This window comes from Pocillopora damicornis, chromosome 1 (assembly GCF_964200805.1).
Source record: "Pocillopora damicornis chromosome 1, jaPocDami1.2, whole genome shotgun sequence".
Lineage (NCBI taxonomy): Eukaryota > Metazoa > Cnidaria > Anthozoa > Scleractinia > Pocilloporidae > Pocillopora > Pocillopora damicornis.
Window position 1 is genome coordinate 14,593,628 of NC_142670.1, and position 25,800 is coordinate 14,619,427.

General features: G+C 40.1%; 1 protein-coding gene and 1 pseudogene across 1 annotated transcript; one reads left to right on the forward strand and one right to left on the reverse strand.

Annotated features, from left to right (window-relative positions):
* Positions 1–9,022: 9,022 nt before the first annotated feature.
* Positions 9,023–12,266, forward strand: LOC149052223 (stimulated by retinoic acid gene 6 protein-like; annotated as a pseudogene).
* A 2,369-nt stretch (positions 12,267–14,635) lies between these two features.
* LOC149052224 (uncharacterized) lies at positions 14,636–24,157 on the reverse strand. The gene is made up of 8 exons (XM_089200397.1): positions 24,139–24,157; positions 22,545–22,706; positions 22,200–22,277; positions 19,509–20,535; positions 18,919–19,157; positions 17,506–18,678; positions 15,918–17,385; positions 14,636–15,595 (listed from the first exon to the last, which is right to left on the reverse strand). Exons 1-8 carry the CDS (start codon positions 24,155–24,157, stop codon positions 15,592–15,594), a joined length of 4,170 nt encoding a protein of 1,389 aa, XP_089056523.1. The 3' UTR covers positions 14,636–15,591.
* Positions 24,158–25,800: the final 1,643 nt, after the last annotated feature.

The following is a 25,800-nucleotide window of genomic DNA, read 5'->3' on the forward strand; positions in this document are numbered from 1 at the left end:
TCGCCAAGTTGGACATCATGGTGAATTAAAACATATTTTTCTTTCAAATTATTCTCCTTTGTACCCGAAAGCAAACTTATACTTATCTCATTGCTCTTCTTTTGTAAAAAATACATGGTGGAGGTTCCGCGGTCTACTGATCCATAGTTTAGTAACAACCAATTGCAGGAATATGGAAAAATCCTGTCTAACTCTTGGAGACCAACCCCTCAAGATTAAAATTGAGCAGAAGTTCTATTTGAGCGGTCAGACTTGGTACTTGATTAATTCGCTTAAAAAAGTATCGACCGTTTCGAATTGTTGCGAGCTAAAGCGAGACATTTTTTTTTGAATAGCGTATTTTACATCCTTTTCATTGTTATATAGTTTGGATGCACTCTGAATAGCCCGTGTAAAAAAGTTCCTCGAAGGACACTCGCGAAGGTCTACAGCATCCTTAAAAGTGTTTTCCACATGTGAAAAGTTTTGTTCAGCTGATTGGTAAATTGTGGAGATGCTGCATTTTTTAAAATTTCTTCGTCTGATCCCCAGGGAAGGTAATAAAAGTCACGGGTGGATCTTAAAGGACATGTAGCAAATCAAATGCATTAGTAGTAGACTAACTCAAGATCTAATAAGCTTTTAAATTATATCAAATGTTATTCTTGAGATAATAATCACTTTAGTTGCTCATTTCCTCTTCTATAGTAATCCTTCATTTGTTTATGGAAATGCCAGGAACAGGTGAAGCAGTGTAATTCCGATTTTAACCGTTATGCACCTTAAAATGAACTGGAGGAAAAAAAAAAGACAATATCTGATTGGTTATCATAATGATTAGTCATAGAATTATAGACTTCCTGCTGGCATTACATGAGATTGTGATTCAAAACGTAAGTTGAAAAGCAAAACAAAGAAGTCGTAAAATAACGGTGCTACCTGATATCCCTTTTTTCCACTTTTAAAACCTTTTGCTTCAGTGATGTAGAGGGTTTTGATGCCCATTGTTTGTTATTAAAATTAATGGTGTCAAAAATACTTTCTCGTCTCCATCATTACCGTTATCACAATTGTTATCATCGACATACATTTTTTCGTTCATTTATTCATTTCTTTATTTTTTCTCATAGTGTGTCAAGCAACCTGCTTCAAAAACTCCTCTTACGTATTTTCGAAAAGAGGAACAAGATGGAATTTCAACTGGTATTTATGCTAAATCTGGTACCAGGGAGGTTACCTAGTCTCCATCGAAACTGAAGAAGAATGGCAGTTTATCAGTCATGAGTCAAAAGCGTATTGCTTGGAATACTAATGCATGGCATAGTGGTTTAAGGAAGAGAGCCGGGATTTGGACTTGGGAGAGTGGACAACAATTAAGTATTTTGAAATGGCGTGATTCTGAGGCAAGAGGTAACGACAATTGCGCGGAAATATCCAATAATGGAGGCCTCTTTGATGGTATCTCTTGGAATAATAAAAATGCCTAAATTTGCGAGATGCCCGTAGGTAAGATCACATTCCAGCCATAAAGTATATTATGTGCTGAAACATTAGAGTCTTCCACTTGTGTCATGAAAAATTCTCTTGCTTCTTCAAAATAAAAATATTGTTCACAGAATATGATCAGCTCATCTAACTTGTACGTGTAAACGATAAATGAACTTTCAAGCGCGTATTAGTAGTTGAACATAATGCCCATGAAAATCTCCTGGATACATGTTTCAACAAATAATTTGATCACTATAGAATTGCCCTTTTTTGCATCGCCTGCAGCTGAAAAAAACAGCGATCGAAATTGTACATTTCTCAACTTTTGCCGAGCGTGCTGCGGTTGAAATAATCTAGCCAACGGAAGACGTGTTCACTGAGGTCAGTGAGTGTATGCATGTTGTTTATAGCATATCACATGGAAGAATTTCTTTTTTTGTTATTTTTTGTGTGTGCGTGCGTGCGTGTGTGTGTAGGTGTGCGTTGTGTGTGTGCGGGGTGTGGTGGAGTGGGGGTTGTAAGGATATTACAGAGTCTTATAGGGGTGATCAGGTACAATTGATCATAAAAGAACCAAAATCCTCCAATCCCCACCCCCCTCCCTCAGGTGATGAATAATGACCGGCCCCCATTTCGTTATTGATTCATATATATTTTTTACTCTTTTATTCTATTTACTTATTTATTTATTCATATTTAAATTTTTTTTCACTAGGGGAAAGTAACAGAAGGAATTATTTTACCAGACATATCTGGTGTCAGTTCCAATCAAACTTTGCCTTGTATTCATTTGGATGAGGTTCGGTTTCCTGTTCTATCGTGAAGTGAAAAAGAAGTGGTTCCTATCTGACAGAAGGGTGAGTCACTTGTGAGGAACACGGCACACAGCAGTTTAACATCGGGCATGTGCGAGGTGATTAATTCTGGCTAGCCGTGCGCCAATGTCCGCCTTAAAGGATAACATAAAAAACCACCACTCTCTCGCAAAATAAGCGAAAGAAAATTGAAACGTTCCTAGAGATCTGCAAAAGGAAACAAGGTACGTAACGATAATGTATATCGCTGAGTTGAAACGATATATACCTTTCAGAGCCATATGAAAAGTCCAAGTAAAAAACTACCAAACATCCTGAGACGCGGGAAAACGTAGGTGGCCAAGTCATGATTGGTTTTAGTTTTGAATCTGATTGAAGATTAAGTTTTTGAATCTGATTTTCAATCACCGAGCGAATTAAAGCATAAACAAAGGGATAATGGTTACTTTCGACATATACAAGACATGTGTTCATACGGCACGATATTTCATCGTTAAATCGCGATTTTCGTGATAATCATCTCATAGTTTTGTAAGCTGGCTATGAAAAGCTGTCCAAGGATGGAGGTTGGGGAGGAGTTACTGCTTGCTCCTGCTCTGTACTTCATAAATTGTCTGGAACCATGCCCAGATAAGGGTAACTGTTGTTAAAGTTTGTGTGGAAGCTTTTACTGCTGACAAAATATCTTTAACTTTTCTTTTCCAGGGAGGCGACGGAATCCGGGGTACGCTTTTAGCCAGAGAAACGAAGATCGCTCACATGACGGAACTCCCGTATTCAGGATCAATTTCTTAAGTGGTTAAAATTGATAATCTAGCAGGGTTGGATGCCAAACTCTGACAACATACTATACATAAATTTTATTTAGATAGATTAATGTTGTAAAATGGGTTTTTTCCATAGTAAAAGTATTCGCTTGACATCTCTATCGCCTGACAGCTTATGAGGGAAAAGCCTACATCGAATATTAAGCACAGAATTCTCAGGAAAATAACAGTATTCTCTCAGTAGAAATCAGCCGGGCAGTAAAAACTTAACTCAATTATTTTTGCGGCAAGTTGCTCTTCCACGTTTAGGTTATAACAACGATGCGATCACGCGGCGTCAACGAAGAAACGTTAGAACTTCAAGGGAAGTAATGTGTGTGTGAGAGGCCAATGATCTGGTTCGCAATGACCATGCGGATAACGAGTTTTCTTGAAATCAGCGGGACGTTGTTCATCCGTTGTTACTGGAAAATACTGGTCAAATTTTCCACTTATTCCGACCCCCTTGAATGAGTACTTTTGCTTAAAGACAGATATGATTGGTCAAAGTATCACATTACGTCAGAGGACATATCTGCAATGAGGGGGCATAGGCAGAGCGGTACAACCTGCCTCCTATTTTCAACCCGACCCAAACCTTCCTCTCGTTTTCTACCCGACCCAAATTTCGACGCGACCTAAACCTCACTCCTGTTTTCGACCCGAGTCAACCTCCTTCCCTTTTTCTACCCGACCCAAACCTCTTTCCTGTTTTCGACCCGAGTCAAACCTCCTTCCCGTTTTCTACCCGACCCAAACCTCTTTCCTGTTTTCGACCCGAGACAAACCTCCTTCCCGTTTTCTACCCGACCCAAACCTCTTTCCTGTTTTCGACCGGAGTCAAACCTCCTTCCCGTTTTCTACCCGACCCAAACCTCTTTCCTGTTTTCGACCCGAGTCAACCTCCTTCCCTTTTTCTACCCGACCCAAACCTCTTTCCTGTTTTCGACCCGAGTCAACCTCCTTCCCATTTTCTACCCGACCCAAACCTTGCTGAAACAGACCAACAAGAAAGGAAAACAAACCAGCATACACACCGACCAAAAATGAAAATATACAATCCTAACTCAGGGCTTCAAACAACTGCTAATAAGACAGTTAAACAGGAAAAACTATTACGAACGACAGATGAGTAAATAGACTTGGTTAGGTAGTAAATTTTATGGTAATTTTTTTTTTAATTTTCTTTGCAGGTGGGATAGAAGCAGTACTTGTCTTGTCTGCTTTCATTTCTCTTTTGATGTTGGTCCACTTCATGAAATGCCATCGGTGAGTTTTCATCTAAATTTAACCTTAACCGAAGCACTTATCAGCCATTTACAAAGCAGAATACTTCTCTGCAATACTGCGAGGGCAACCACCCGCCAATCACCATAAAGAACATTCCCGCCGGCATCAACAAACGACTGTAGTCCCTATCATCTGACAAAGCATCCTTTGACCAAGCCGCCCCTCTATACTAGAAAGCACTCGACGAAAGTGGATACCACTACACACTACAGTACGAACCAGCCAAATCAAGCAAACGGAAAACCGAAAACGCAATAACATCCTCTGGTACAACCCTCCTTTTAGCAAGAACACCAGCACCAACATCGGACACAAATTCCTCACCTAGTATACAAGCACCTTCCCAAAGATGACAAGCTCAAAAAAATCTTCAACCGAAACACCATCAAGATCAGTTACAACTGCATGAACAACACGAAACAAATAATCGACAGTCATAACAAACGCATCCTAACCGCATCTATACAGGCTGATGACACCGCCGCCGCCGCTACCATTAATAACAAGACATACAACTGCCGACAAAAGAATGCATGGCCGCCCGACGGGAACTGCCTGCAACCATCAATGATTTACCGAGCCACCGTCACACGCAAAGACAACAACAGGACAGAAACTTACATCGGACTCACAGAAAACGACTTCAAAACAAGATAAAGAAACCACACCGCATCATCCCGCCACGCCAAACACAGAGACTCCACCGAACTCAGCAAGCACATCTGAACCCTCAAAGACAACAACATCAAGCACTTTATTTCCTGGCGCATTCTCTCATCACACTCGCCGTACAACAGCTCAAGTAAAAGATGTAATCTCTGCCTTAAAGAAAAATTCCTAATCATCCGCCGACCCAAACTATCCACACTAAACAAATGTAATGAACTCGTGTCTTCCAGCCGCCACAGAAACAAAAAAGCCCTCCTACGCAACAACTAAACTGTTAAATTTCGCGCTGCATGAATTAGATTATATTGTATATAAGCGATGGTAAAGATTATTCTCATTAAATCTCCTGATGAGTGGGCAACCACGAAACAGGTCTGTAGGGATGAACTGGTAGTTTATTTGTCTGTTTCCTCCCACAATACATATATATATACTTTTTCTTTTCAATTAATATCCTTGCACGCACTTCTGCTTGAGGGTCCTTTTCATTTTTTCTTCGTTATTATTGTTGTTTTTTATTATTTTTTGACTGTATTTTATACTGGTTATTAAATTAAACTATTTCGTGGCAATTATGCACCATTGCAAAATGGAGTTGTTGTTGTAAACGATTTCTGAACCAACACGCTCACGACCAATGTTTTAAAATTTATTTCAGAGAACACGTGCCTCAGTTGTATCAAGGGCAAGCAACATTTTCAAAGGACCTGCTCTTGACACCTGCAGCTTCAGTGGTAAGTACTGTGGTTAACTGACGGATAATAGGAAGTTTAAGAAACGACGACAGCGGTTGGTTAAAAAATGAACTTGTATTTTACCTACGAATCTCGCGATACTCTTAGTATAAGTCATGTACTTTCTTTCTCGCTTTCAAAATATGTCGAAACTGAATATGGAACACTGCGTTAAATTAGAAATGGAAGTTTAAAAAAATGGACGTCGCCGTTCACGTTCTCCAGAGAACGCAAATTTGGGTCATTTCACGTTGTTGTTCTGTAGATTTGCGCAAAGAAATTTACAAAGATTTTTTACCCACGTTCACAGCCGTTGTTCAGTTTATAAAACGTTTTGTGTCGTTCCCGTCGCCGTCGCCGTCGTTGTCGCTGCCGTGGTTTTCTTAAACTCCCTATTCAAAAGTGCGCGCTATGTTTTTTTGTTACCGGTCGTTTCCAGGACCATTCTTACCCAGTCGGTTGAGTTGTTTCGCACCCTTACTAAGAAAGTATGTTTTCCATGTTAAGTTTGTTAAACGTAAGGTCGGTTTGTTACGTTACATAGGAATAGCTAGGTAACTTTATTTGTACTGAAAACTAGTTCAGATCTTTAGGTCGAGAAGGCGACTTTTCGTTTCCAGACAAGTCCTTATATTTCGCCCACTGCACAAAGTAAATATGTTTGCATATTAACGGTGGCTGTATGTAAACTTGAGCTGCCTTTGCCCAAACTGAGTACGAACTGTCTGAATTTCGCTACAAAGCGACGGTTGTAACGAAAGGACTGGATACCATATTTTGAATGAAATTGCGATCATGGTAAAAAAAAAAAATAATAACGATGATGATAATGATGATAATGATAATTAACCGTTATCATAATTCTAATGATATAAAGGATGATGAAGATACAGATAACCGTTATGATTCGATTTAGCGCCCTCGTTCCATTAAGCGTCCCGTCCGGCTTGTGAGCGCCCCCTCGATTCTGTTTTTTTACTAATCACCAGCACCTTCTACTGAATAAGCACCCTCATTACAACAAGGGCCCCTATATCGAATACACACACTGTTAGAATGTGCGGACATTGAGATCAACCTTAGTTCATCTTTCTTCAATTGTTCACTTGACCCTTTAACCCCTGAGAGTGACTAACATCAAATTTCTCCTCAGAATATCCCCCTGAATCAAACATTAAGGTCATGAGAATAAAGGAAATGATCACCAGTTAAAGAAACTCTTGATTTTTACATGATTTTTCCCTGTCGGCATCTTAGGAAATGTATGGAGAACAGTATGGCTAATATGCATTGTCATGTTAGGATGTAAGGGGTTAAAGCCTCTATACAAAAACGGTGGTCTTCCTCTTAGTCTCAACAATTATGTTCACGTGAGTTCATAGTTCCTTCAAACGAATGATTTTGTCAGCAAATTTTGCAATGATTGCTTGGCTAGTCGTTGTAGTCAGGATGGATCCTGGAACAACAAATCCATTTCCCAGTCTACTTGATGCTTTTCAAATAAACATCAAAGCCCTGTTCCTTACATTTTGCTGTTTCTCAAAAGCAAAAACCCAAAAAATGATCCCTGTCCCTAACAAGCGCCCTGTTTCGAACAAGCGCCCTTTCTTGAAGTACCAAAAGTAAGTAAGCGCTTCGGTCCTGAATCGAATCATTGCGGCATGACGATGATGACAATGATAGCACTAGTATTTAGGATACTACTACTAATGATAACACAAGAAAACGACAGAAATATAATGACGATGATAGAAAACGGAAGATTTTCAAGAACTCTAGACCCCATTAAATTGTGTGAATCCTTGGTTGGACCTTAAGACTTCTGAATCAAGCCATCCACAAAGCTTGTCATGTGACAAGCGCACTGTATGTGGCTAGAATAATTATCTCCAACGTCTTGTGCATTAGCGTGTCATTAAGATTTTATTGTTACCTTTTTTTCTTTTTATCCTTGCTAGTGGAAGAGTTTCCGATTTTCTGGATATCAGATAGCGTACACATTGATTGGTATAAAAAAATGAATTTGATGTCATACAGTATCTTAAATGCAAATCTTCTGTTTGTTCATTTGTTCGTTTAAATGATCGACATCAGTGTCAAAGCAATTGCCACCTACCCCTCACCTAACCCAACAACAGTCAACTGATAACAAGTTAGGGTTAATGTTGGGTTAGGGGAGGGGTGGGGGCGCAATTTCTAAGATACTGACATTGACCCTGTTTGAACATGATACAGATTTACTAAGGAAGTACGCAATAGTAGGGGTCAGAAATTCTGAGAATAAAGTTTGCGTGGTCCTTTAAGAGGGCTATTCAACGTTTTTTTCCGCAGTGACTTTTATTCTCCTACAGAGTTGTCGCGTTTGAGTGAATTTTTGCCGTAGATTCATGAAACGACTCCTTTATGTTGTTGCCAAAACTTGAATTTAAATAGATTCAGATTGTTTATGATTTCTCCATAGCTGAGAAGCAACGCGGTCGTTAAAGGGAAGTAATAGTATTTCATGAACCTTTAAATTTTAAGTCATTGTTGATACTATAGGGTGGGCTCGTAATTTCGCAGTGCTCTTGGTACTAATGTGATCTCACCATGCAGCTCTTTGATGTTTTATCTTGGTTTCATTTCTAGGTTTTGGCGCCTTGACAATTTTTCTGTAAACTGTGGCTGTTGCTCCGGCAATCGTTTTCAAATCGAAAGAATTGTTCATCCCAGGATTATGGAAACATTCGAAAAGAACCGGAATTGCTTTGTTGTAAGTATTACCGATGTATATGTTGTATCGATTTGAATCTTAAGAATGAGAGTCATATGACTGCATCAGATTGTTGTCGTATGGTTATTGTGATCGTTGATCGTTGTGGGCGTACTACGTAAAAGGCGGGAAAACACGAGTGACCAAATCACGATTCGTTCAAGTTTTGAATCTGATTGGTTGAGAAGGTGGCGCGAGCTTTCTGGACCAATCACACGGCGAAGTTAACAAAAATCACAGCAATCATCGATTACTTTCGACACTCAATTGAAAAATATTCTATTACATGAAGAATGCAACTCTAAAGATTGTTTAAGCATCAAACAAGATATAATAACATATTTGCAGGATCAGGATTTCGTGGCTAAGCTGGATTTTTAATTATAATCATAATTTCATAATTATTGTGAGACTTAAGGACTTTTCGAAAGATGCAATCTAGTACTCATGGAATTTTGTTTTTACAGACCCGCTTTAGCCTCGGCTGTTTTTCTGATGTTGTTCCAGTTGTTTCTAACACATTTCTTCTTCCGTGACTCGACTTATCCAAAAATCCTAGTCACAATTGATAACAGGTATTGTAGTATATCAGTCTGAGCTGAATCTCTTGTTGTGTGATACGCACGCCTTGAACAACTGATCTACTCATGAAAAACACGTGCAGGCATTTATGACTAGTACTAGGCTTGACAGAGTGCAGTCCAATTCGGTCTGTAATTCATCAAGTGATTGAAAAAATTATAACAGCACGCATATAACGCGTATAGTCACACAAGCATGCTGCGTCAAATGGCTACTTACAAGCATAACGTGAACCGTACACTGTCCCATTAGTGCACTAATCAAACCTATAGCGAAATTCTCGAACGTGATTGGTTGTCACCAGCCCGATTTGAGCACTAATAGGACAGTGTCATGTTTCTAATTGGACAGTGTAATAGGACAGTTAAAGGGACAGTTAACACCTCATGCCTGTGTAAGTCAATAGAATGCGTCATGGACTGTTGTCTCGCATTTCGCCGAGTTAACTGTCGCTTGCAACCTCAACCGATGTCTAGTTTCTTTCTTAAATTTTGTTACGACTAGACCGAATTGGACTCCGCTCGGTCCTATTTTGCTGCTGATGACCAATGGCGTAGCAAATTTTATTATTGTGTTAATTGTATGTCATATACTGTTGTATGTTTAGTGGTCAACTGACGCCTCGCCGAGAGAACATTCAATACAAAGCTGCAGTAGATTAATTGAACGTCGACGCAAAAACTCGCCGACAGAGACGTCTCTGATAAGAAGATTTTTAGCATATATCTACATTGTTATCATTGTTTGGGTGTTTATTGTAGTTATTCATTTTGTTGTGGTGGTAATGGGTGTTGTTGTTTTCGCTGCTGTGATGGTTGTTGTTGTTGCTGTAGTTGTGGTTGTTGGTTTGATGTGTGTTGTACTGGTTACATCCAGGTTAACTAGTAATTCTCCTAGATTCACATCTTGCTTATGGGTCACTTAGCTTAAAATACTTAGCCTGTATCGTGCACACTTTATATTTGGTCTCTTTCTCTCTCTTTCAGACGGCTTTTCTCCGTCATGTCGTACTTTTTCTTCTTCTACAACATAATTCTTGGAATTTTCTCTGCATTTATGCGAATTCTAAAGGGCATGCTTTTAGGAGTGATTTTCATCTCTCGTATCGATCGAACATCACTGATGCAGGGTTTCCAGACTTAGGAAAAAGGTACGTAGCACGCGCCCAGTATAGGCAATTTATAAGTGGCAGAGGCTATGTGAAGGGAGATACAGCATACAGACCTATTCTGCTGCCGTGTTGTTCACTGTTTCCTAAAACAGCTTTTAACCAATGAATTAATGTTCATAAGATTTCAGCGACGAAAGGAAGAGGAAAGCAGAAATTCCTCAGTGACAAGATCCAACAAATTGCCTAGAACGCAGCAAACGGTAGTGGCTTAGTAGCGATTCGTAATAGCTTCACGTCTGATTGTTCGAGAGGGTTGCACGAGATTTATAGAGTTGTCATTGTGCTAACTAAAGCATAACCTATGGGATCCTGGACAACCTTGGACTCTCACTTCAAAATTCCTTAATTTTATTTCTAGCTTTTGTCGCATACCTTGGTTTTCTAACTGTGCTGGTTTCCCACAGACATCCCTTGATGCTGGTGTTCTGTCCGTTGCTTATTGACAGACAAAAAGATTACCAGCTACTGGAATTCGAAGAGCGTAAGTAAACTGACTCCAGAATCACAACTCGGATGGGATGATGCATTCCTAGGATGGCAACCGGCACTCAGCAACCAATGAGAACACTAGAAATGATCTTTCCACGGAGGGCAAGAAATACATAATTTTCTTTTGTTAAGCGTCGTTATTAGTGTGAAATCGTGAAAAAATTTGGCAAAAAACGTACCCAATTCCTCAAGTCAGATTTGGTAAAAAATGGGTAATATTGAGAAGAAACTTACCATGTTCTGTTGGTTACTATTCATTTCATATCCATTCTGTGGTCGCGCGAGAATATTGAAAGTTAGGCTTTCTTCTTTGCCACTTTGCACAGTTTTTTGAGGAACTAAAACGTATCTCACTGACTGTTACTTTTCACGCCGACCTTAAAAAAAATTATTGTATTCTGGGTGATATGAAACAGTTTTAAGGCTTTTCATGAGGAGAAAAAGAAACATCCCTGCTGTGTAACCTTTTTTTCACCTTTTCACCTTGAGTCTGAAGTGCATAAGTATTCTGTTCTTAACGATAAAATTAGTTTTCAAGTATCGTGTTTTAAGGCATCTATTTTGTCGCCGGATCTCCGACAGAGCCTTTATATTGTAGGTTTGGCATCGAGGCAGGACGCTCTGAGGCTTTGTAATATTTGTTTTAAATGACTTTTCGTTACCATTCCAAAACAATAGTGAAGGGAAAAAAAGGCATTTTGTCTCCCTTCTTACTCAAAGTACGAAAGAAATTTCTCTTTTTGGCCTATTTTTCTAACTAATTACTAAACTAATTTTTCTTCGAACTAATTTTTTGAAGAGTAATTAATTTGAAATACTCGACGAGGTCCCTCCAGATCTCGTCCAAACCTCTCAAACGCAGCTTATATTGCCGTTCCTCTCTCTTTGTCTTTCAGGCTCTAGTCGGGAGCCCCGTCAGCCGCGCATGTCTCAAAAGGCTGTCAACCGCTGGTTCCTGGCCGTGACTCTCCTACGCAACCCATCTTTTATCAAGTACCGCCGCCAAGGCCAACATTTCACGGCATCTGTTGTAACTCTTGGAAGCGTCAACTTTGACATTCCAGTATAAAACTTTGAAATTAACTCAGAAGGAAGAACACTGTTCTTTCCTTATGGTTCACTTTTCCGGAGATCTGCTATAGCTTGGGGTAAAGGTCTCCTTCGTTTGTTTCCACAGTATAATACAGTCTGTATCTGGGTGTCGTTGTTGTCGTTGTTGTTGTTTTTTTTTTTGGTTTTTTGCATTTTAAATTTTTGGAGTCAAAATGTTACTCCCTTAATGGAAACTACCCTAAATTCTGGGCTAAACTTTATTAAACACGTAGATTGTGGTAGAGAAGTGAGCAAGGAAGCACACAAGGTACTTATTGAAAAACAATTTAAAATTGTGGGTTTTCATTGCTGGCTTCGGAAATGGGAATTATATTGTCTGGCAAACATGGAGAGGCAAATGGTAAAATTTGAAATTGAAAATAAGTTTTAGGAAATCTATTTCTCTGTAAACGATAACGATTCTAAATATTGATTAATTTTCTTGGGTACATTTAAATTTGATGGTTTTTTTCTAAAGGTAATATATCAGTTAATGGAAAGTAATATATATAAAAAGAGCACGCAGTTTACTTTAGTCTAAAAGCCAAGTATATAGGAAAGAAAAAAAATCGAAAAATAATAAATAATTATTGCGGTTTGCTTAGGCGTTTTAAGCGGAAGTTTTTTGTTTTTTTATTTGTGTTTGTTTTTTATTTTTTATTTTTTATTTTTGGTTTTTTGTTGTTGTTGTTTTCCTTTAACTATTATGAAAGTAAGAAAAGTAAAAATTGGTGCACGATACCAATTAGGGGAAAGACTTGGGAAGGAAGGTGAGGGTTTGAAGAGGAGCAAAGACTCAGCGGCAAGAAAGAATACGTAGTTAACAGACATCTGTGAGCATTAACCACACGAGTGTTTTGGCGAAGGCCGATTTCTTTCACAGGTGCGAATATATTCATATACAACTAACGAACTCTAACATCGTGAAGACTTCTGATCTTTCTCGGAAAAAAAAAAAATTAGCGGAAGTGGAAAGTGAGGTATGAGTGAAACATTGAATTCGTGGAACTACCGGCAAAACCAGATTTCATTCAATTTTGCTTGCCCGTTTTTATCCGCGCGGGGTCCTGGTCGAATTCCCGCTGGCTCCCTGGTACAAATCTCCTCACCGGCATCACGAGAGAGAAAGTGACAGTGCATAAGAGGAAAAAATTCGGGACTTTTACAACCGACCGGTTAATACAGGTTCGACTATTAATTCCGAATTAGCCGATCAGCTCACGCGAAGAGCTCTATCCGCCTGTGTGGCATATACTAAAAAACTGCTATAAGGTGGGTAGATGGAGTAGAGTTATGAAGCACGAAGAGAAAATCTAAGAAGACGAAAGAAGCCGAAGTCCAGTAATTTCTCAGGGAAATTCTCATCTTTACCTTCTGATATCGAAGCTCTAAGATTCTTGAGAATCCGTCCTGTGATGCCACCTATGAAACAACGTAGCTGTTTGCACTCCCAACCCGGGGGGATAAACGGAACCTCGACCCATCCTTCCCCCCTTTCCATGGCTCTTTTTCGAAAATGGTTAAAATATATGCCATCGTCAGTAGAGATTTTCTGCTGAAACATTTACGTTGTCGCAGTTTATTAGATCTCGTGTGAAGTCTAAATATCAGGGCTTACTGACTTTTCAGATCCGGTACAAGGTACTAAAGAGGGAAAGAAATTTATCCCTGCTCGCCTTGACGCCGGTGAATATCTCGCAAGATATATTTTATTTTTTTGCGTGGGTTTCATTAAGTATCTCAGATGGAACATAAAAGGAATGCGTAGCGTCAACGCTCTCCCCACGCCCATCTCTCAGGTTAATCCTCGCCTCCAGGATTTTTCACGGCTTGTTTTTCCCTAAAAGGTCTGATTCCAAATTTGAGTTGAAAATGCCACCGTCTTAAACCGTTTTCATTTCACATCTCGCATGTCACCCAATCGAGGATCCCCGTAGGGTTAAAAGGGTTCATAATAGGGTTCATAAATCGGTCAAAAAAACTAGCTGTTAGGCGTGTTATTTTGTGTTATTCTGAGTTAACCGCAGCAGAAAAATGGCCATAATTTTAACCGTTAGCCGTAAAAAGTTCTCCTCGGTCGGACCTCCTCAGTTTTAAGTAAGTTACGCTGTTTTAGTTAAGTTTGCAATCGTGGAGAAAAAATTCATCAATATTGTCTACACTCGAGGAACCACACCGACCTAGGACACCTCCCACTATGAGGAATCTTTCTATAAAGGGAATAAAGGACCATCTCCCAAAGTGAAAGGTAATTTCTTTTTCCTTGTCTCTTTAACGATATATGACAAAACATCATGTCGCTTTACATGCTATAGAAGCGCGTCGCGTGACATCCTAAGGAACGGCTGCCAATGAAACTAACAGATATAAAGTCTAAAAAAATTGAAGTTTATATCTCATTTAATAACTCTCTCCGAGGAAATCGGCAAAAGTTGAGCGAATTAGACATAGGTGCGCACACTACTTCAAACGATAAGAAGTGACAAAACATCATATCTGTCGCATAACGCGCTAAAGAAGTGCATCGCGTGACATCCTAGGAAACGGCTGCCACTGATCAGTACTAGCAGTTATAGAGTCAGAAAATATCAAAGTTTAACTCTCATTCAATAAAATTATTGAAAGAAATGGCTGAAAGCTATTGAGTGAATAAGACATAGGCGCGCTCAGTACTTTAAACATCAAGTTATGCAAGTTGATGCAGAAATTTTTTCCCTTTGTCATTAACTCTTTCATTCTAACAAAATGCCCAGCGACTTGTCTCATCGTTTCACATTTAAATGTTAGTTTATTGTACTTAGATAATAAGTAAACAATCTAATCGGAGAAACTTAACAAAATCATTTGGCTCCAACTTTCTAGCTCGTTCTGAGCTTCCTTCAATGCTTTGTAGGCCAGTAACTTAAATTATAAAATAAAACTTGTCGTTTTGCCTTGAACGATAAGATTAAACAATATTCTTAAAATGCATTGTGTAAAAAATAACACAATTTATCGCATTCAAAATTAAAAGAGAAATCTCAGAAAATTAACCAATACCAAGACTAAACCCTGGCCATTAAGGCCAAAATCTGTCATTTTAAGGCCAGATAAACCAAATTCTGATCGGCAGAAACTAACTTTAAGTACCAATGACTGGCTACAAATCCTCGAAAAGTTAATCAAAATTTCTATCTGACATAAAATAAGATAATAGAGCAATCGGACAACTAATTATTTTCCAACTTCCATGGAAATTCTCCGCACACGCACTTGGCTGTAACAGCTTTACATCACTCGTGAAACAAAAAGCGATTGAGAAAAATCTGTAAAAAAAACTGTGGAAACGTTTTCAAGACGTTTCAACTTCGACGTAGACGTAACGCCTTAGTCCTCTTAATAGGTAATACTTACATTAAAAATAACTTCTTACATAGCGAGCTATTTAGTCATGAGAATTTGAAGACATCATATATAAAAGAAAGAAAAAAAGAAAGAAAACAGTAGTTTCATCAGGATATCAAAGATCAAGCTCTTAAGAGCAGTTCAGACAAGTAAAAAGTCAACTTTTGAATCAAAGGAAATCGGTTCTCTTGTTAAACTTGACTTTGGCCGTCTTTTGGTTCTTCCTGCTTTGGAAAGAAGACTCTTGAGAAAGATTTCATAAGTAGCTTACTGGTTTCTGGTCCAAATATCAGCGTTTGCAGGTATCCGAAAACACCCTGGGACTCCAGTGCTCACTGCCTTAACTGAAGAATAAAAAAAGCTAAGTTTAGGGAGGATGGTTGAGTTTCCATGAAATATTTCCTAGCACATGAAACGATACGTTGCACAACAGGATTGTTTTAAAAGAAATTTTCTTTTTTACTCCTATCATGTTTACTAACAAGAATGTCATTATCGTAAACGTGTCCACTTGATTGTACTGCATCTCAATTTGCCGGAGCAAAAACTAAATTCGTAACCCAACTGAAAGGAAAATAACACGCAAGTATCACTGCTCATAAATAAGCTATAACTATGATTTAAGGTAACTTTGTATTGAATAGAATGTATAAACAAAATATTTACTTGTTTCGGCTTCTGATATCCTTGAAATCCAGGCTGACGTCATCGCCAAGGAGTACAAATGGTGCCCAGTAAAACACCTCCTTGAACTTTTCAATTTTTCTCATACGCTTCATGGCCTGATGGAGAGCTTCACTTGCTTTCTTGCCTTTGGAAAGTGCATCGTAGAAGAAACTCATGAACTCCAGGGTTCCCTCGTCGCCAATCGCCCACAAGGTTGCCACAACAGATCTAGCACCGGCACCCAAAAGTGCACGCGCCATGCCGACCACACCCTCGGCCATGACCTCCCCACGAGCAGTGTGACAGCAGCTAAGTACAACCAGACGTGCTCGCAACCCAGCTTCTATCACATCCTTCATCGTCAGTAGGTAGTCTTTCTCTTGCGGCTGAGGGTTTTCTCTTGTGGTGTTTGGCGCTAGGATAACTTCTCCAGTTTCCATTTTACCGTGCGCTGCTATGTGAATTAAGGCCACTGATGATATTCGTTTTAACACTTCATGTTTTGTTGCCATTTCTCCAATGAGGGGGGAAACATTTAGGATACGTCTGATCATCTCCACTTCTTTCCTTGCTCCTGGAAGTTGCACCAAAAGTTTTCCCTGATAGATGATATGTTTGAAACATGGGTCGCCGACAAGCAATGCACCAGTCTTCATGTGAAAGTCAGCTGGACAATCATGAATTAGTTGCAACGTCGTCATAGAGGGAAGCACACGAATTCTGAAAGAATCACTTAGATATGATGAGTTCGACTTCTGCAATGCTGCATAAGGTACTAGGCAAAATGGTCCCTCAGGAACGAATGTGAGCTCGTTGCCTTCGATCAGATCAGCAATAGGAGTCACGATGATGTCATGCAGCTTCTTTAAAGCACTTGATTGGGAGTGCCTCACATCAACTCGGATCACATCATTGGCCGCTTCCTCTTCTGTCGGCGAATCAGGAGGAGGATTTTCGATTGTAACAGTATCTCTTGCACCGATCTCCTTAAGAGCAGTTGTGTTCAGCAGCTGGATGAAACATTTCAGGTCATCCTCAAAGTTATAATTGTTGACGTGTACCTCTCTCATCTGGATATTATCTTCACTAAAGCAAACCCAGAAGTAAACGCATGGTCCATCAATAGCTATAAAAACTGTGCTCAATGGAACCCAACTCAGAGAAACGCACGATGTGCTTTGCGTTGAAGAATCTTCAGGCTGATATTTTGTGGCCATGAGATCTTTCAGAGCTTGAGCACGTCCTTTCTCTGCGGCAAGAAGAGCCTTTACAACTTGACCTTGTTTAAGATTTAGACGCCACAAACCTTTGTATGCATTTTGGTGCTGATTACGATAAGAAATCTTCCACTGATCTTTGAACTGAAGACTAGCTCTGATACCATCATACAACTCTACACTCGAGTGATAACAGTCAAGGGCCATCACAAGATTTCCTTGGTACTCAAAACTCCTTCCAAGAGAACAGAGTGAGCACGCCTCTCCAGTCTTGTCTCCAACTTCTTTGGATATTTCTAGGCGACGTTGACAACACTCGATTGCCGTTTTCAAATCTCGTCGACAGAGATGATTCCCGCCGAGGCGGCAATAACTGATTCCCTCTCCGGCCTTGTTTCCCACTTCTTTAGCAATTTCTAGATCACGTTGATAGTACTCCACTGCGGTTTTGAACTGTCGCAGCCTGTCATAAGCGTTGCCGAGACCACCATAACTTCTTCCTTCTCCAGCTTTGTCTCCCACTTCTTTAGCAATTTTTAGATGACGTTGATGGTACTCGATTGCTGTTTTGAACTTTCCTAGAGAGTTATAAGAAATGCCGAGATTGCCATAGCTTTTTCCCTCGCTGGCCTTGTCTCCCACTTCTTTAGCAATTTCTAGATGACGTTGGTGGTACTTGATGGCTGTTTTGAACTCTCCTAGACCTTGAAAAGCGTTGCCGAGATTGCAATAACTTCCTCCCTCTCCGACCTTGTCTCCCACTTCTTTAGCAATCTCTAGATGACGCTGATGGTACTCGATTGCTGTTTTAAACTGTCCTAGACTGTTATAAGCGTTGCCGAGACCGCCTAAACTTCTTCCCTCTCCGATCTTGTCTCCCACCTCTTTAGCAATTTCTAGATGACGTTGGTGGTAATAGATGGCTGCTTTGAACTCTCCAACACTGTAATAAGCCTTACCGAGATTACCATAACCTCTTCCCTCTCTGGCCTTGTCTCCCACTTCTTTAGCAATTTCTAAATGACGTTGATGGTATTTGATGGCTATTTTGAACTCTCCTAGACCTCGATAAGCGTTGCCGAGACTGCCATAACTACTTCCCTCTCCAGCCTTGTCTCCCACTTCTTTAGCAATTTCTAGATGACGTTGGTGGTACTTGATGGCTGTTTTTAACTCTCCTAGACCTCGATAAGCTTTGCCGAGACTGCCATAACTTCCTCCCTCTCCGGCCTTGTCTCCCACTTCTTTAGCAATTTCTAGATGACGTTGGTGGTACTTGATGGCTGTTTTGAACTCTCCTAGACCTTGATAAGCGATGCCGAGATTTCCATAACTTCTTCCCTCTCCGGCCTTGTCTCCCACTTCTTTAGCAATCTCTAGATGATGTTGGTGGTACTTGATGGCTGTTTTGAACTCTCCTAGACTGTCATAAGCGACGCCGAGATGGCCATAACTTCCTCCCTCTCCGGCCTTGTCTCCCACTTCTTTAGCAATTTCTAGATGACGTTGGTGGTACTTTAAGGCTGTTTTGAACTCTCCTAGGCCTTGATAAGCGTTGCCGAGATTGCAATAACTTCTTCCCTCTCCTGCCTTGCCTTCCACGTCTTTAGCAATTTCTAGATGACGTTGGTGGTACTTGATGGCTGTTTTGAACTCTCCTAGATGTCGATAAGCGTTTCCGAGATTGCCATAACTTTCTCTCTCTCCGGCCTTGTCTCCCACGTCCTTAGCAATTTTTAGACCACGTTGGACGTACTTAATTGCTGTTTTGAACTCTCCTAGACCTCCATAAGCGTCACCGAGATCGCCATAACTTCTTCCCTCTCCGGCCTTGTCTCCCACTTCTTTAGCAATTTCTAGATGACGTTGGTGGTACTTGATGGCTGTTTTTAACTCTCCTAGACCTTGATAAGCGGTGCCGAGATTGCCATAACTTTCTCCCTCTCCGGCCTTGTCTCCCACGTCTTGAGCAATTTCTAGATCACGTTGGTGGTACTTGATGGCTGTTTTGAACTCTCCTAGACTGCCATAAGCGATGACGAGATTTCCATAACTTCTTCCCTCTCCGGCCTTGTCTCCCGCGTCTTTAGCAATTTCTAGACCACGTTGGAAGTACTTGATCGCTGTTTTGAACTGTCCTAGACTGCCATAAGCGATGCCGAGATTGCAATAACTTCTTCCCTCTCCGGCCTTGTCTCCCACTTCTTTAGCGACTTCTAGATGACGTCGGTGGTACATGATTGCTGTTTTGAACTCTTCTAGACCTTGATAAGCGTGGCCGAGATTGCTATAACTTCTTCCCTCTCCGGCCTTGTCTCCCAGTTCTGTAGCAATTTCTAGATCACGTTGATGGTTGGTGATGGCCGTTTTGAACTCTCCTAGACTGTTGTAAGCGATGCCAAGATTGCAATAACTTCTTCCCTCTCCGGCCTTGTCTCCCACTTCTTTAGCAATTTCTAGATGACGTCGGTAGTACTTGATTGCTGTTTTGAACTCCTCTAGACCTTGATAAGCGTTGCCGAGATTGCAATAACTTCTTCCCTCTCCGACTTTGTCTCCCACTTCTTTAGCAAGTTCTAGATGACGTTGGTGGTACTTGATTGCTGTTTTGAACTCTACTAGACCTTGATAAGCGTTGCTGAGATTGCCATGACTTTCTCCCTCTCCGGCCTTGTCTCCCACGTCTTTAGCAATTTCTAGATCACGTTGGTGGTACTTGATGGCTGTTTTGAACTCTCCTAGACTGCCATAAGCGATGCCGAGATTTCCATAACTTCTTCCCTCTCTAGCCTTGTCTCCCACTTCTTTAGCAATTTGTAGATGACGTTGGTGGTACTTGATTGCTGTTTTGAACTCTTCTAGACCTTGATAATCATTGCCGAGATTGCAATAACTTCTTCCCTCTCCGGCCTTGTCTCCCACTTCTTTAGCAATTTCTAGATCACGTTGGTGGTACTTGATGGCTGTTTTGAACTCTCCTAGACTGCCATAAGCGATGCCGAGATTATAATTACTTCTTCCCTCTCCGGCCTTGTCTCCCACTTCTTTAGCAATTTGTAGATGACGTTGGTGGTACTTGATTGCTGTTTTGAACTCTTCTAGACCTTGATAAGCGTTGCCGAGATTGCAATAACTTCTTCCCTCTCCGGCCTTGTCTCCCACTTCTTTAGCAATTTCTAGATTACGTTGGTGGTACTTGATGGCTGTTTTGAACTGTCCTAGACTGTTATAAGCGATGCCGAGATTGCAATAACTTCTTCCCTCTCCGGCCTTGTCTCCCACTTCTTTAGCAATTTCTAGATGACGTTGGTGGTACTTAATTGCTGTTTTGAACTCTTCTAGACCTTGATAAGCGTTGCCGAGATTGCCATAACTTCTTCCCTCTCTGGTCTTGTCTCCCACTTCTTTAGCAATTTCTAGATCACGTTGGTGGTACTTGATGGCTGTTTTGAACTCTCCTAGACCTTGATAAGCGATGCCGAGATTGCAATGACTTCCTCCCTCGCCGGCCTTGTCTTCCACGTCTTTGGCAATTTCTAGATCACGTTGATGGTACTCGATGGCCGTTTTGAACTCTTCTAGACCTTGATAAGCGATGCCGAGATTGCCATAACTTCTTCTCTCTCCGGCCTTGTCTCCCAGTTCTTTAGCAATTTCTAGGTCACGTTGATGGTAGGTGATGGCTGTTTTGAACTCTCCTAGACTGTTATAAGCGATGCCGAGATTGCCATAACTTCTTCCCTCCCCGACCTTGTCTCCCATTTTTTTAGCAATTTCTAGATCACGTTGATGGTAGGTGATGGCTGTTTTGAACTGTCCTTGGCTTTGATAAGCGTTGCCGAGATTGCAATAACTGTTTTCTATGACGTTTAGTTCAGCATTCGATTTCCTTATTAATTGAAGCAGACGTCTGTCGTTGTTTTCAATCTTAAAACGTATCAAGGGTTGATAAATCATGAACGGATTTGCGTAAATGCCGTGGAAATGTGTATTTAGGTTCGGTCGTCATGGTGATGCTCATAAAAATGAGGGGCATTCAGCACAAACTCTAGGAATTAGTTAAAATGGCCTTTTGTTTTAAGTTGAGTTTCCTGGAATAATCGGAAGAACTCTTTAAGAATAATTTAGCTTTTTAAGCTGCTAAGTGCAGGATGAGAGAATATCGCTTGCATTATGTGTAGAAGAATCTGTCAGGAACGTATTGTATTTCCTTGAAATATTTCTCGAATTGCATCTCGTATCAAGTTTGAAACATTCGTTAAAGGATACGGCCAATCCCATATGCAACCAGCTCCTCGCTTCTTTATACAAGCAAAGTTCGACACAAGCTCTGGCTCCTGAAAAGGAGAGAATAATTTGTGGTGCGAGGTAATTAATCGCTGTTAAGGTATGAAAGTATTGATAAAATGGACTTAATTTGTCATTTAGCTGGGAAAAAAAATATATTAAGGAAATTTGAACATGTGTAAAAACTGAAAAGGAACAATAAGGAGTTAGTGGAAAGCGGCTACCAATTAAGGTTCAATTGATGATGATAACGATGAATTTACATAACGTGCTCTCCATTTTAATGTGCTCTTATGCGCTTTTCAGCACTTTTCGGGAAAGTTTTCGGGCAGACTGCATTGAGCAGTTTACAACTTTTGAAAGGCAATTTTTCAGGTGCCTCCTGGCCGGGCTTAGTAACGTTCCTTCTAAGAGTGACAGAGAAGATGCAGGAAACGGAGCTTACACTTTACGTCCATATCCGGGACAAGAATTTCAAACCATTTGCAGATGTCATAGCTTAGGCGGAAGCACATTCTCCTCAGATATTTTAAGACTCTGAGTGTTGGTCCAGTCTCGGGTTTGAACCCTCGACCTCCGGCGCTCTAAAACGTGAACTAACCAGGCGGCGGTATTTTAGAGCTTATTGAAATTTTGTTATGCTTTCATCACATAACAGACATTAACACACCAGCTACAATTCACACTTTGGGTGCAGTCATGTGCAAAAACCAAACACAAACCCCTTTTAACGAAATCAGAGAAAAGAATGTTAAACGCTTATGATTGAAAACCCCACCTTTCTCAATAGCTTTGATTAAAGTGGGTTCCAATTGAACAGCAACTGTTGCATCATCGAGACATTCCATGTAGTTTGCTGCGAAATTCAAGAAATAAGGTTTAAAAAGGTGGTCATCACATGCAATTGCACCAAAGACGCCTGAAAAATTACAATTGCATAAGTTGCAGTCCATTTACGAGGTCATTTCTCTGCTTAATTTTGATCTGCTAAGGGTGATATCTCCAGTCTATGCTTATTTTCTGCAGTTGCTCTAATGTTTTCCTTTTCTTGATGCAGATGGTGTATTCCGTTATCTTGTAACGCTGCATGAGAGGTTTATATATTTAGAAATAAAATTGTTACCCAAACGGAAATGAGATGCTGCCCTGTTGCTGTAAAGCTTGGCGTTCAGTCGATTATCTTTGCAGTTGACTTGAAGTCCTTCCGTGTAAGAGCTTATCGCGTTATTAGCTTCTCCTTGTCTGTATTCTTTGTTACCTTTCTCCAGACATACTGCCGCTATCCCTGAAAACAAACCGTTTTAGTGTCAATGAGTTATACGACCCTCGACGGATGATTCCAACTTTATACTTTCAAACGAAATCTAAGCTAAAGGAGCTTAGAGCTATGAAAAAAAAATTAGAAAAGTTTAATATTTGTACGTTTTGTTTAAGTAAAATGTGCGAGCTGTTGGGAGTCTGGGCTGTAGCTTGGCTATTACCAGTTCAAGTTTCTCGGTTTCCATTTAGGTCGATAGGCTTTCCAAACCCCTTTTGCACCTGGCTTACGTCTTCCAAAACATCACAAGTTTCTCTGGGAGATCCTATTTGAAATCATCTTTGTTTATAATCGCCCCTCTGGAGAATTGATCTGTGCATTTTGTTTGTTTTGAAATATACAAGCTTTTGGGAGTTTTAGCTGCAGCTTGGCTCTAACCAGATAAAGTCTGCTCGGTTCACATTTAGGTCGAGAGACTCTCCAAAAACCCTTTTACACCTTGGTTAAGTTTTCCAAAAGATCAAGTCAGAATATAAAACCGCATGAGTTATTGAGGAGAAATGCATAAAGCAAAGCAAAAGCAAAACAAAAACTTCACTGGGGCGTCTTTCAAAAAATCTTGTTTCACCTGGTGTTCTTACCTCCTAAAGGGTCATTGTGTACATCCAATTTAGCGTCACTTGACGTAACTTGACTTTCCTCTGTTGCTGAAATTACAGAGAAGATATTTCAACTTTGTTTGTGATCACAACTATGTGCAATTACAATTGTGCATCATAATTAAGATATACTTAATTAGCAAAAAGTACAAAATCATCATAACTAAGTCTTTCCCTGTTGCTTTTTCTCACCTGTGGCTGGAAACTCATTTTTCACCTCCACTACTTCTCCCGTTGTTGGGAGGTTGCTTTCTGCCATTGCTAGAAATAAAATAGAATCGATTTTACCGCGCTACATGTTGAAAAATGAATAGAGGAGACTCAGGTGAAAGTAACCTAAAGAAAACTTTATATACTTTATCATGCAAGAAGAATGAGAATCTCAAAGCTTCCTCCGTCACGCTATTGACACGCTATCACTACGCTATCCGTCACGCTATCGCTATTTCACGCTATCCCGTTGTTGGGAGGTTGCTTTCTGCTATAGCTAGAAATAAAATAGAATCGATTTTACCGCGCTACATGGTTAAAAATGAATAGAGGAGACTCAGGTGAAAGTAACCTAAAGAAAACGTTATATACTTTATCATACAGGAAGAATGAGAATCCCAAAGCTTCCTCCGTCACGCTATTGTGATTGCGTGACAGCTCCAGTCAAGTTCCGCTGTTTAGTCATGTTCGTTTTTGATTTGTTTGTTCGGTTGTTTGTTTGCCGTTCAAGGCTGTCCCTTATCAAAATACTTAGGGTTATTCAAACCAGAAGCACCTTCGAGGGCTTGCGTAATCGTCACGAATTGTACCAACACCCTGAGAGCCCATTGCATAAAGAAACACGTTATGGACTCGTGAAAGCGTGTAAGTTCTGCTCTTCTTCAAAGCGCAAGTAAAATTTCTCTCAAAGCTATCGAAAATGGCTGGACTAGAAATTATTTGTGAACGAATTGCTGATCAAAAAAGAATCTTTTGCAATATTATAGTGAATGGGAAATTTAGGAAATCTCCAGGAAGCTGCCGAGGTGTTCTTGCCCTACAGAACAGGATTCTGCTCCAATATCAGCATTTATTGTTTTTTTAGAGGGCACGGTAACGAATCTTGCAATCTGATTGGTTCTTTACCCGGTCAGTATTTTCCCATCTCTGCCCACGGGCCACGGTAACGCTTTCGTGAGTCGCCGAGTACATCCCAACTTTCGTTGTCATTTTTCATAAATATACCTCGTTTTCCGGCTGGGCATAATTTTTAAGCAAACACGTCGGTCACTACCTCAAGCCAAAAAATAACTTATGAATCCTCTCTTTTCTCTCTATCAAATCACTTTGGTTGACAGAAAAATATTGGTTTCAGAATGAATTTGTATAAACAATAGTGTCATTGCGTTGGTTGACAAGCGGCCTAAAAACCTTCTGCAATTAATTTTAATCGTTCACAAAAAGTACCCAGAAAGTTGGAACGTGAGGTATTTGGTTACAGTTAAACTGAACGATGGAACTTCCATTCATTTAATATCTGAATTTTCTCGAGCAATTTGTTCATAGTGAAAGAGCGAGCGAAGATTTAATTTAAGTTCTACAACAAATATACGCTCCTGGTGAGTCTTTCCAATTCCGTTCAATTGGACATTTGTACCTTAAATTGCACAACAGAAATTGAAGGAATTTTTTGAGAAAAGGCCGCATTACATTCCCTTGTGTCTCGTTGGAGTGTGCCGTTCGAATTTAGTTTTTGTGAAGGAAAGGACAGAGTTAAACACGCCATTACAGCAAACAAAGGAGCAAACTCTCACAACTTCAAAATAAAAAAATTGAATTTACTCACAATTACTTTCCTCGCCGTTTACTTAATGAACAGAGGTAAATCTTCGTACATGAATGAATGGTCGATGAGAGTGAATAATACTTTCCGTTAGATCATTAACTGATTTTGAAGAAAACATTGTCGTGACAGTCCTCGCCAAACTAGTTCTGTCGGTTTTCAAATGTTCCTTCGCTTTTTTTTTTCTTGCGCGCTCTCTAATTAACAGGTGTCAGATTGTGACAGATACTTGTAAAAATAATGTTTCAAAGTTTGTTTGGAAGCCTTTTAAATCACCTTTGTCGTTACGGAAACGAAAATGTTTCGCTGAGGCATCTCTCTTAAATTTGCATCACCTCTATTTTAACTACCATTTACCCACTCAAAAATTGTTCAGTTTATGGAAGATCTTGCCGTATTTACGTCCATAAATAATTCGTGTTCTTTCGGAAAGAATTTCGTCAAGTTTAAAAACAATACATATGTTATTTACCGGCTAAGGGTCGGTCCGTATGGTGAAAAACTGTGACCTCGGTCTTGAAAATGTTGCCCTCGGCCTACGGCCTCGGGCAGTATTTTCAAGACCTCGGTCACAGTTTTTCACCATACGGACCTCCCAGCCGGCAAATAACATATATATATATCGCGAATGTTACGATATCAAAAGAAA

Excerpts from the sequence above, each read along its gene's own strand:
- LOC149052224 (XM_089200397.1), bottom strand. Across the intron at positions 20,536-22,199 it reads AATCAAAGCTATTGAGAAAG|TGGGAGACAAGACCAGAGAG; the intron begins GTGGGGTTTTCA and ends TTGCTAAAGAAG. Across the intron at positions 17,386-17,505 it reads GGCCGGAGAGGGAATCAGTT|TCTGTTCTCTTGGAAGGAGT; the intron begins ATTGCCGCCTCG and ends AGGCGTGCTCAC.